This window comes from Rana temporaria, chromosome 2 (genome assembly GCF_905171775.1).
Source record: "Rana temporaria chromosome 2, aRanTem1.1, whole genome shotgun sequence".
In the NCBI taxonomy this organism is placed as follows: domain Eukaryota; kingdom Metazoa; phylum Chordata; class Amphibia; order Anura; family Ranidae; genus Rana; species Rana temporaria.
The window spans coordinates 182,994,657-183,006,850 of NC_053490.1; the positions used below are offsets into that span (position 1 = coordinate 182,994,657).

At 40.0% G+C, this 12,194-nt stretch overlaps 1 protein-coding gene across 3 annotated transcripts in view; it reads right to left on the reverse strand.

The window, feature by feature from the left end:
* The window catches only part of UGGT2 (UDP-glucose glycoprotein glucosyltransferase 2), a 446,216-nt gene that overhangs the window by 250,993 nt on the left and 183,029 nt on the right, over positions 1–12,194 (reverse strand). For all 3 annotated transcript variants that reach the window (XM_040336106.1, XM_040336105.1, XM_040336104.1), the window contains exon 17: positions 4,105–4,269. In XM_040336106.1, the coding sequence (XP_040192040.1) occupies positions 4,105–4,269 (165 nt within the window). The remainder of the gene's footprint in view (positions 1–4,104; positions 4,270–12,194) is intronic.

The following is a 12,194-nucleotide window of genomic DNA, read 5'->3' on the forward strand; positions in this document are numbered from 1 at the left end:
GACTCTGCGTAATAGCACAGCACCCAATGATATCATCCCCACTAAACTGCTGAAAGAAAGTGCCGAAATACTGGCACCAGCTATCACGCAGCTCATAAACCAATCATTCAAGGAGGGCATGGTGCCCACCTTGCTGAAACAAGGTACAATAAAACCAATTCTAAAAAAACTACCCTTGTCTTCTCCAAGGTAATAGAAAAAGTAGTTGTACAACAGCTGCAACTGCATTTAGACACCCATAAATTACTCGACCCGTTTCAATCAGGCTTCCGTCCGGGTCACGGAACAGAAACGGCGCTGCTCAAAATATGGGATGACGCTCTAGAGGCCGCAGACGAAGGAGAATCTTGTCTCCTGATACTGCTGGACCCAAGCGCGGCATTTGACACTGTAGACCACGGACTACTACTGGCTAGGCTAGCTGAAGTAGCCGGAGTCGCTGAAGGTGTTTTACCCTGGTTCTCCTCCTTCTTGGAAAACCGATCACAAATAGTGAAACTGGGGTCTTTCACTTCTGAAAAACGTACGGTGTCATGCGGAGTCCCGCAGGGATCTCCTTTATCGCCCGTATTGTTTAATATCTATATTCGCCCTCTCTTTGAAATCATCAGTAACCAGAAGTTACTTTACCACTCCTATGCAGACGACACACAACTGCATTTCTGCATCTGCAACAAAAAGGATCATTCTCTTGGACTAGAGAAATGCCTCACTCTAATAGATAACTGGATGACAAACAGTTATCTTAAACTCAATGCGTCGAAAACAGAACTTCTCCTGTTTCACGCTAACCGGAAAAATCACCCCGCGTCAACATGGACTCCCCCGCCCATTCTAGGTAAAACTACCACCCCTAGCACCAAAGTCAAAAGTCATTTTCGATACCTACATGACAATGGATGCACAAATAGGGTCAGTAGTCAGCGGATCCCACCATCTGCTGTGCCTACTACGCAGACTCACGCCCTTTATCCCGAAAGAGAACATTGCAGTCGTGGTCAATCATCAATTCCAGACTCGACTACGCAAATGCCCTCTATCTAGGACTCCCCAAATACCAAATCACTTGTCTGCAAGTCGTTCAAAATACGGCCACTCGACTAGTGACTGGAAAAAAACCATGGAAATCAATCTCACCTTCGCTGAGATCCCTTCATTGGTTGCCAGTAAAAGACAGAATCACTTTCAAGGCACTCTGCCTAATGCATAAGTGTATTTAAGGAAACGCCCCCCCAATATCTATGCGAAAAAATAAAAGCCCATAACCTCAATTGCATTCTGCGATCCACCAATCAAAACCTCCTCCAGATACCCAAAGCCAGATACAAGTCCAAAGGAGATCGAAGATTTGCAGTCCAGGGACCTCGCCTGTAGAATGCACTACCAACCACCATCCGACTGGAGTCGGACCACTTGGCCTTCAGGAGAAAGATTAAAACCCATCTCTTCTTAGGTCAAGGGGTTTCTTACCCATGAAATGGATACAAAGCACTGAGGCGATTCAGTTCGCATGTGTTGCGCTTTACAAGTCACTCAATCACTCAAATGGCCAGCCCTCCCCCCGTTTACTTATCCAAGCCCTCGAAAGTCCCGCGTTGAGAATGCGTTTGATCTCAACCCGGTCTTCTCGGCTCTTCATTGGATAGATTGATAAGCAGTGCAGCCATTGGCTCACGCTGCTGTCAATCAAATCCAATGACACGGGCGCCGGGGGGGCAGGGCCGAGTCCGGCATTCGTGTCTATGGACACAAATGCTGGACTCGGGAGCGCACCCACAAGGTAACCTCCTAGTTAATTAAGAAAAAAAAATTTACTTTAAGTTTACCAAGTCTAATTTTAATTCTGTCCTCTGTGAACCATGGAGGTGCTTCCTGTGATGTGTAATGAGGATAGACACTGCAGTTTTGGTTACTGAAGCCCCCAATTTACTTGTGAAGACTGAGGAGAAGAATAAATTCAATACCTTTGCCATCTCCCCATCCTTTGTAACCAGATGTCCATCATTCTTTATGGGGCCAATGTCCTCCCTTTTTTACTGTTTACATACTTAAAGAATTTCTTGGGATTTATTTTGCTCTCCTCCGCTATGTGTCTTTAATGTTCAATCTTAGCCGCCCTAATTGCAGCCTTACATTTTTTGTTGCATTCTTTATAAAGTCCGATTATGATCCCTCAACCTTGTATTTTTTGAAGGCCTTCTCTTTTATATGCATTTTTACATTGGAGTTAAGGCCTTCAGGACTTTTGCTCGCTCTTTAAAATGTATTACATAATGGGATGCATTGGCTAATGCCCTTATTTAATATGCTCTTAAAGCAAACCCATCTCTCCCCCGTGTTCTTTGTTCCTAAGATTTTATCCCAATTAATGCCTTATAGCAAGGTTCGTAGTTTAGGGAAGTTGGCTCTTTTGAAATTCAGTATCTTTGTATTCCCCTTATGTTTCCCATTTGTGTAATTTATACTGAAGCCAATTGACCTGTGATCGTGGTTACCTAAATTGCCCCGTATTTCCACATCCAATGGTTTCCAATGGTTGAGCCATTGTTAAGATGCATTCATCTTTTTTTAAACAAAGTTCTCCTCAAATAGGTACAGGCCCACTAAGTGTTTGGGGGGAGTTGCCACAGTTCTTTTATTGTCCATTTATTTGTATTAAATTATTATACAGACATAAAATCAAAAACATATATACAACTCATTCAAAAACACAAGAATGTATCACTCCTAGAATATATTTTCTTCAAAGTTCTTCATATAAAAAGAAAAACAGCTTATATTCTCTTAACTTATTCGATTGATCAATTTCCATTCATCAATCTCCCCCTCAAGCCTCAAATAAGTAAAATAATACTAAACTGATGAAAGTTTTTTTTTTATTATTTTTGTTTTACATTTTTTTTATATTTATAAAAAAAAGTAAAAAAAATATTGTTTTTCTTTTCAAAATTGTCGCTCTTTTTTTTTGTTTATAGCACACAAAATAAAAAAAAAAACAGCAGAGGTGATCAATTACCACCAAAAAAATGCTCTATTTGTGGGGGGAAAAAGGGAATTTTGTTTGGGTGCAGCATCGCACCACTGTGCAATTGTCAGTTAAAGCGACGTAGTGCCATAATGCAAAAAATGGCCTGGTCATTAGGGGGCAAATCCTTTCGGGCTCAAAGTGATTAAAACAGAAAGAAACAAACCATGTTTTTTTTCCCCCCAAAATAGTTATATTTTTAAATATATTTAGCAAAAAATAAAAAACCTAGATGTTATTAAATACCACCAAATGAAAGTTCTAGGTGTGTGAACAAAATTATAAAAATTTGTTTTGGGTACAGTGTTGGATGGCTGCGCAATCGTCATTCAAAGTGTGAAAACTCTGAAAGCTGAAAATTGGCCTGAGCAGGAAGGGGGTAAAAGTGGAGTGGTTAAAGTTATGTGTACCAAGTTGTAAAAAGCTGAGATAATCTCTAAGTCTAATAATAATAATGCTCACCCCCTTCCTTGGGACTAAATCCCTTCGGGGAGACGCAGCGTCCCCGCAGGGATGTAGTCCCAAGGGAGGGGGCGAGCACGCTGACTAAAGCCCAGCCGGAACGGCTCGGATGATGGGGGCAAGCTTACTGAGGAGGAACAGGAAGTGAGAAATTCAGACAAAGAAAAAAAAACATTTAGAAGGGAAATCGAATGAAAAAGGTAAGTGAACCAACAATGCACTAGTTTAAAGGAAACCATTTAGAAAATAAAAAAAACAACCTTTACAACCCCTTTAAACTCCGGGTAAGAAATCACTTGGTTATTTTGACCCATGAGAAAACTGAAAATGGTCTTAATTACTATATTTACACCACTGTAATATACTTTCATTACTTTGTCTTTGCTTATTAATTACAGTCAACTTTTCCTGACCAATTACTAAAAAAAAAATGTTTTCTTAACTATAGCCTTCTACTGTATATCATAAACACACAATAAACATAATGCAAAGGAATAAACTCTGTGAACTATATCTGAAGCAAATGACATGTAGCGCACCATGTAAACAAAGCTTTAACTACGGTAAATATTAGGATGGCATATCTGTCTCATATGCTTTGTGAATGATAAGCTTACCATGAACACTGTCCTCTGAAAAAACCCTGTGGCTTCTATGATCCTCTGCAGAATAGTTGTCTCCATCTCCTCCACATCCATTTCTTCAGTGTTAAAGGGTACACCATTAAACAGTGCTTGAGGCAATGGACCCAGGCCACTCTTCTTATAAAAGGTTGCTCCTGCCTGTTTAAATCAGAAGCATAAACAGTCTGAGGCAGAGTTAATATGACTGTGACATGAACTACACTAATATGATAAGACATGACCATTAAATGTCTGAACAGTGTGAGCTTTGCAGCATCTACAGCCTAATAAGTTATTAGCATCTTGACAACACTATCAGGAAGAGATTCCTCTGCGAAAAAAGTGGTTTCCTCTATGCTTTAAGTGAAGGAGAAATTAATGGAAGCCTATGCTTAGAATAAATGTCACATACCTTTAGATGTCACTGTGAGCTCACAGGGAGCTCCCTTTTAGTCAGTGAGGACACATGTAACAATGAGGTCTGACGCATATAAACAGTGTTGAAAAATTAGTCATATTGCAAACATTACAACTATAGTTTTCCCTCAAATGCGTGAGTCAATTACACGGACGGTTGAACCTAAAAGTCATGTCTGGGTTAGGAAGAGAGAAGGTACGCATTAAAAAAAAAAAAATCACCAGCTTAAAGTGGTTGTACAGTCATAAGGCCTTTTTTATCTTAATGCATTCTATGCATTAAGATAAAAAAACCTTCTGTGTGCAGCAGCCCCCCTAATACTTACCTGAGCCCACCTCGATCCAGCGATGTTGCACGAGAGTCTCAGCTGGCCGGGGCTCTCCCTCCTCATTGGCTGAGACATCAGCTGGGCGCCATTGGCTCCTGCTGCTGTCAAAGTAAGTGAGCCGATTAGGAGGGTGAGAGGGGGTGGGCCCGAACCGTGGCTCTGTATCTGAATGGGCACACAGAGCAGTGGCCAGACTGGGGTACCCCCAGAGGAAGCTGCTTGCTGTGGGGGAACTCGGTAGAAGGTAGGGGGGCCAGGAGCACCAGCAAGGGACCCATAAGAGCAGGATCTTGGCTGTTCTGTGCAAAACCACTGCACAGAGCAGGTAAGTATAGCATGTTTGTTATTTTTAAATAAAAACAAATTAGACTTTACCATCACTGTAAGACACACTGATCCAAAAAAACAGAACAGCTTACAGTAAGTGGAACGCATACATCTCTACACAAGTTTGGTATTGAGCCTGGTTGTAAACAGTCTTCTTAAACCTCCATAAAGCCAAAGACTCTTAATGCAGCTCTACCTAAAAGGCAAATACACATTCCAATTGGGGTTTCTTTTTTTAAACTACCAAAAACACACCTCTCATTCTATTCCATAATTTGTATAGACAGACAGATAGTTAAATCATAAAATGTGATGTATGAGAAGATGGAACAAAATATGTCCGTCAATTTTACAATGTCCAGCAGGCAGAATAGAACATAATAAAACCCCTAACCATTATATTCATCCAGGTAATATTGTCTTTGGTGTCTATCAACGTAATTTTATTCTAATAAATAATATATTGTTTGACAGATTGTAAAATCCTATCAACTTGAAATAAAAGATCTAGATAGAATACTTTGCATTAAGGGACCATCCCTCTAGAGCAGGGGTCTCTAAACTGCGGCCCGGGGGCCAGATGTGGCCCATTGCTTGCTTTTATCAGGCCCTTGGGGCACTCTTTCATCCACTGATAACAACAATGGGGTGTAATTCCCCCTCACTGACACCAATGAAGGGGCACAATTCCTCCCAATGATGCCAATAATGGGGCACAATTCCTCCCAATACCATTAACAACAGGGACCAATGACACCAATGATGACACAATGCCTCCTGCTAACACCAACGATAGGGCATTGTTTTTTCCCCACTGCCTTCAGACCTTTTCCACTCCCAGTGACCACAGTGTGGCCCCCCCTAAAGTCTGAAGGACAGTAAACTGGCCCTTTATTTAAAAAGTTTGGAGACCCCTGCTCTAGAGGGTCAACAAAAAGTTGCTGCTATTAGCATCTGTAGCTCTTGCCTGCACCAAAACAAAGGAAGAACACCAAGAGTCATTCATGAGAGTTTTTGACTCCAATACATCAGAGTGGACTACTGCACACCAATTATTGTGCATTCACCCTGTTAACAACCGCCCTATAGACGAAATACGTCTACAAGGCGGTTGCTTAACTCTGGGAGGACGTCTCACAATTTGAATGACAATTACTTAGTCATACAACATTGAACCCAAATGAAGTTTTCGTCCTTTTTTTCACACAAATAGAGCTTTCCTCTGGGGCGCGCACACGGGAATGTCCGTGGAGGACCCGGCGGATCACGGTAAATCGCCGCCGATAGCGGCGGTTTAGCACGTGATTGCTCCGTCCAATGACAGAGCGATCACTTGTAAACAAACCGGCGTCATGTGATGACGCCGGTTCCTCCCTCCCCTCTCTGTACCGAATGGTACAGTGTGAGAGAGGAGAGGGGAGAGAGCGGATGCAGCAGCAGCTGCTGTGGGCTGGATCTGTGACAAATGCAGTCACAGATCCAGCCATGCATCCCTCCCTGTGCAATACTCTGCAATACCCCCCATACTCTGCAATACCCCACAATACTCTGCAATACCCCACAATACTCTGCAATACCCCACAATACTCTGCAATACCCCACAATACCCCACAATACCCTGCAACGTCGCCTATGGGGATTTTTAAGTAGCAAAGTTTGGCGCCCTTCCACGAGCGTGTGCAATTTTGAAGGGCGACATGTTGGGTATCTATTTACTCAGCGTAACTTCATCTTTCCCATTTATGCAAAAGAATGAAGAAAAAATACTAAATTTGCTAAATTTTATAACAGAAACAAAGAAAAATTATTTTCTTTTACAGAATTTTCAGTCTTTTTTCTCTTATAGCGCAAAAAATAAAAAACCCAACGGTGATTAAATACCACCAAAAGAAAGCTCTATTTGTGTGAAAAAAAGGACGAAAATTTCATTTGGGTACAATGTTGTATGACTAAGTAATTGTCATTCAAATTGTGAGAGCACCGAAAGCTGAAAATTGGTCTGGTTATTAAGTGGGTTTACGTGCCCAGTGATCAAGTGGTTAAGACCAGGTGAACTGTGCTAATAAACTTTTCACTTTTAACCCTGCTTATTGTATTGTTGGTAGTTGGCTGTCTTGTAATATTTGTTTTGTAAATATATTTTTTTTAACATTTTTTTCCATTCAAATTATATTTTAAATTGTGAGTTAACCTGCCCCATTGAAGTTCATTCCCAATCTGCAGTTTAAAATTGTTTTCCTGAAAGCTGCAATATCTCTGCATGGGATGAGGTTGAGTATGCATTACCTCACAACATCCTTAAGTTAGCCATTAGAGACCTAGAGAAAAAGGGAGAGAGGGGACATACCAGAGCTCAACTTGTTGATCTGAAGTTAAGATATGCACATCAGATATGATAGGGTGATAGATGATAGGGTATACCACAGCACTCAAAGTATCTAATGGAATTGACAGACACCGCTTTAGCTGTGTTCGCAGTTAAGAATGTCCATCCTAAGGCACTGTGATTAGTATGCACCAGGGATTGCTTGGATGCACAGAAATTGATCTGAAGATTAACATACATGTTTTAAAGGCACAACAGAGTACACACCCTCTGAAAGCACTGCACTAGAAATTAACATTGAAGTGGGAATCAAGTGAAGGGAGCTTAGCAGTTTGGGTCAGTCCTTACATAAGGGACAGAGACTGTAGATTTTGCCTTACATATCAACAAGCAGAATAATATTTAAATTCCCAAAGCCATGTGAACATACAATGCTTCAGTAATGAATGAGTTATATATTTTAGCTTTATATTCAGAAAAGTTTGATACCCCAAAGAGCTAGGCTGTCTATTAATTACCCATGTGACTAGTCATGCATGCGATTTTTGAAGAAGTTTGTAGAACAGCAATCTCCTCTAGATTATCCATAAAATACACAGAAACAGTGATAAAACAAACTTATTATTAATGTTCCTGTTTTGTAGGCATTTCTCTGATGAACTGCTTTGCATCCTGATGAGGCAATTAACAGCTGGGAAACAATAATGAAACTCCATCAAATACATCTAAAACATGCTTTAATATGCCTAACTAATGTTTCCCCAACCAACAGTTTGCTTGTAGTACAAAATCATAAATTAGACGCCACCTCCCACTCCAGACCCCTCTTCAAATGCCACAGGCGGAAGAATGAAAGACTAATCTCCAACTTGTGCCATTTATCTTATTATTAGAATTGCCAGGCTCAGATTTGTAATTTTTGTGACAACATAACCAAGTAGGTTTACTTTCATAGCAAAAGAAAGTAAAGACCTAGGTATATCTGTACTTTATATGGAACTTGTCAGCATCTGCAGTCAGAGGGTTAATGATACATAGCCAAATAATTTCAGAAATAAATTGCAGGCATTTTGTTTCTCATTGGAGAAGTGATATATTTATTGTTTGAAAAATAATTTCATAAACTGTGTACATTTAAGTGTTTTTCAACAATTTTTTTAATTGTCGTACTATACAGTATAATCACTGTTCTCAAGGCCTTTCTTCCAAAGTACAGCCCTATTCCACTTTTATTCATCTGCCCAACTTCTTAAACCTGCACATTTGCATAGTTTCATAAGATCTCATACACAGGACAATTACCACACAGTATGCACTGAAAAGGTTAAACAATTTGCCTGGCATGAAAGTAGTATGATTCACCATTGACTGCTAATAAATAAATGTACAGCCATATATTACTTCCTTTTCCACATGAGTAGCTTTATTACAAAAGCATAGCTCCCAACTGTCCCTGATTTGCAACATTGTTCCCTCATTTTGTTTGACCTATATATAGTTGTATATGAAATGCACTTTTTAGCTGCTAAAACATGTTTACCTTTGCTAAAACCTTTCATCCAATTTCTAAATTGCTGCATTTGTAAATTTAAAAAGCCAGTTTAAAGAAATAGTAGTGATAAAAAAGCACTTGTGTGTTTGACTTATAATTTTTTGTATAATTCTCCTTTAAGGGGCATGGGAGGGGGGGTCCTATGTATGCATACATTTGTTAATAGGTGTCCCTTATTTACATCTCAAAAAGTTTGGTTTGAGGTATGCAAAAGCAGCAAGGCCTTCCCTCTGATGCATGTTTCCACCTACTCGGGCCTAAATCATAGAGAGTCTGTTTGAGTGCTGATGACTAAACAGAGATGAACACCAGTTGAAGCCTAGGGGACTAAGTAATAAAAACATACTTCCAAAATCATGGCATGCCCACAAATACGGATGTTATTGCATAAAGCAAGACTTTTAATATATAGACCAGCTCTACCACAGAGGTCAACAATGATGTGTTAATAGCTGTCCCTCTTCAAAGCTCAATTTAAAATGTCATTAAACCAGATAGTTCTATTTAAAAAAATATATAAAAAATACCAGGGGAGAGGACAATAAAATCAATAGTTTATGGATCACATTGTAACATGTAGATTAATTACCGTTTCCCTACTGCTTAATTCTGCAGTCATGTGACACAATCTACTTGTTCTGCACTTTTCTGAGAGATCACTGCAGGAGTTTTCTTTCCCCTCCCGTGGCACTGTTGCAGTCACTTGTGCTGAATGAATATATATTTGGAAAAATTTGATTTCTTCTTATTTACCGTAAAATCTCTTTCTACTAATTTAATTGACTGACCTAGCTCTTCTGTTTTTGGATTGTATAACACCACCTACAAAAGAACACAGCACCGCCTATAGGCAATCCTAGCTGGTATAAACCCCCTCTCTGCTATAGACAAACATGTTAGTCAGAGAGAAGGGTAAGACGATAGAGAGAACCTCAAATAGAAGGGTGGGTGGTGCAGGCATCATCCGTAAAGTCAAGAAAAAAATGATTCAGTTTACATCAGTTTTCAGTTCAATTCAGTTTACATTAGTTCTTCATACATTTTTACATTCAGCAGCTGGAGTTTTTAACCGCTTAAGTAATGTTTTTTTTTTTTTATTATTTTTTGTTTACATGATTAAAAAATAATTAGGCCTGATGTTCACATTCCTTGTGACAGCAATAAAAGTGATAAGAAATAAACTTTAATGCAACAGTGCAAAATACAAATTAAATAAAAAATGGAATACGCCCCCACACTAGCACGACAAAGCAAACACACACATTGGTCCTGCCCGCATGCAAACAGTGATTGCTCCACTCCTGTGAGCTGTTACCATGAACGCCAGATCATAAGAATTAATTCTAGCACCATTTTAAAGCTCAACAGGTTTGGTATCTATTTACATGGCATAACATCATCTTTTATATTTTACTAAAAAAAATTGCATTTGAAAAACTGCTGAACAAATACTGTGACATAAAAAACTGCAACACCCTCCAATTTATTCTCTAGAGCAGTGGTTCTCAACCTGGGGGTCGAATGACAATTTGCCAGGGGTCACCGAATCCTGGGCTGTTCCTGAAGCCCACACCACTCTCCCAGCTCTTTTGTGACTGCCCAGCAGGGCTGTCCCTGGAGCCTGTGGCCGCCCAGCTGGGCAGTTCCTAGAGCCCGCGGCCGCCTACTCAGCCTCTTCTCAGCCACCCATTAAGTTCACAGCATGGGTGAGGAGCAGAGACTAGAGGTCAGCTGATTGGTAAGGAATGTGAAGTGTGAGGGGCTTGAGGAGACCCTATCTCCTGATTTCGGCATAGTTGTCACTGCTGCGAGACACCACAGAGCTGGAGACACAGTGAAGCCGGAGACACAGTGAGTAACACTACCTGTGATTAGAGTTGCCAGTAAAAGTCCCCACTACAGTTCTCAGATCAGCAGATGACCTTGATCAAGAGCACCTAAGTTGGCCGATTAGAACTCCCCCCAGCACTGCCACTGATCCCACCCCCCACCAGCACTGCCACTCATTCCATTCCCCCCACCAAGGAGTAAGAGAAGGAATACAATTTAATAATACAAGGAAGGGAGAGGAAAGGAGGGAGGCAGAAAAAAGAAAAAGTGAGAGAAAGAATAAGAGAAAGAACAAGAAAGATGGCTAGAGAGAGGGATGGGGGAAAAAAAAAACAAGAAATTAGGATAGAGAGAGATAAAAGGGAAAGAAAGGAGAACAAATAGAGAGGTATATCCTAAAATGTACCATAAGGGGTTTTAATACTGTACGACTGAAAGGGACTCAGGGAGCGCTAAATGTCCGTGGGTTAGGGGCGCAAATGACTTGTCTTGCCTTGGGTGCTGACAACCCATGCTATGAAAATTTTACTGTTAGGGGTCCCCACAACTTTGTCAATTTTATTAAGGATCAGGGCACTAGAAGGTTGAGAATTACTGCTCTAGAGTCTTGCTTTAAAAAAATATAAGGTTTGTGGATTCCAACTAATGTTCTAGCAAAAAAATACTTTACTAAACAAAGTGTCAAAAAAGGCCTGGAGCTGCACACAGATATTTTTATTTAATGACACATTAATAAAACCAACAACTTTTTTTTGTCATGTCATTAGGGATGCAGAACAGCTATCACAAAATGTGTAAAACAAGTGTAGAACTTAGAACTCAAACCTACAAAATGTGGTAATGCAAGTTACGCAGGTCCCTCATCATGGAATGATAAAAAAAAAACAGTAAAACTAATGGCTTATTTTCTGTACAAAATATACTATAGTACACATTGTTTTAACATATTACTTTTTCATGCATTTGGATTTTATCAATATCTGATTGACATGCGATTCAAGCAAAGCTGAGTCAATCAGGCAGGGTGGAATATTATTGATCATTTGGCATCAACTCGGTAGCACTGAGATTCTTTGTTCAATACCCAATGATCATACGTTACGATTGTACAGTATCTTATTGATGAAAATCCACTTCCCGGTTTGTGGCATAACTATCAACTTGGTTGGAATCTGTATATTGATTATTTGTATTGGAAGAGATCGGTCAGAGAAAAAATAATCTCTTAAAAAAAGAAGAAGGATGTATGCTCACCATTACACCTCGAATGGAGAACTAAACATCAGTATGTGTGCTTATTTAC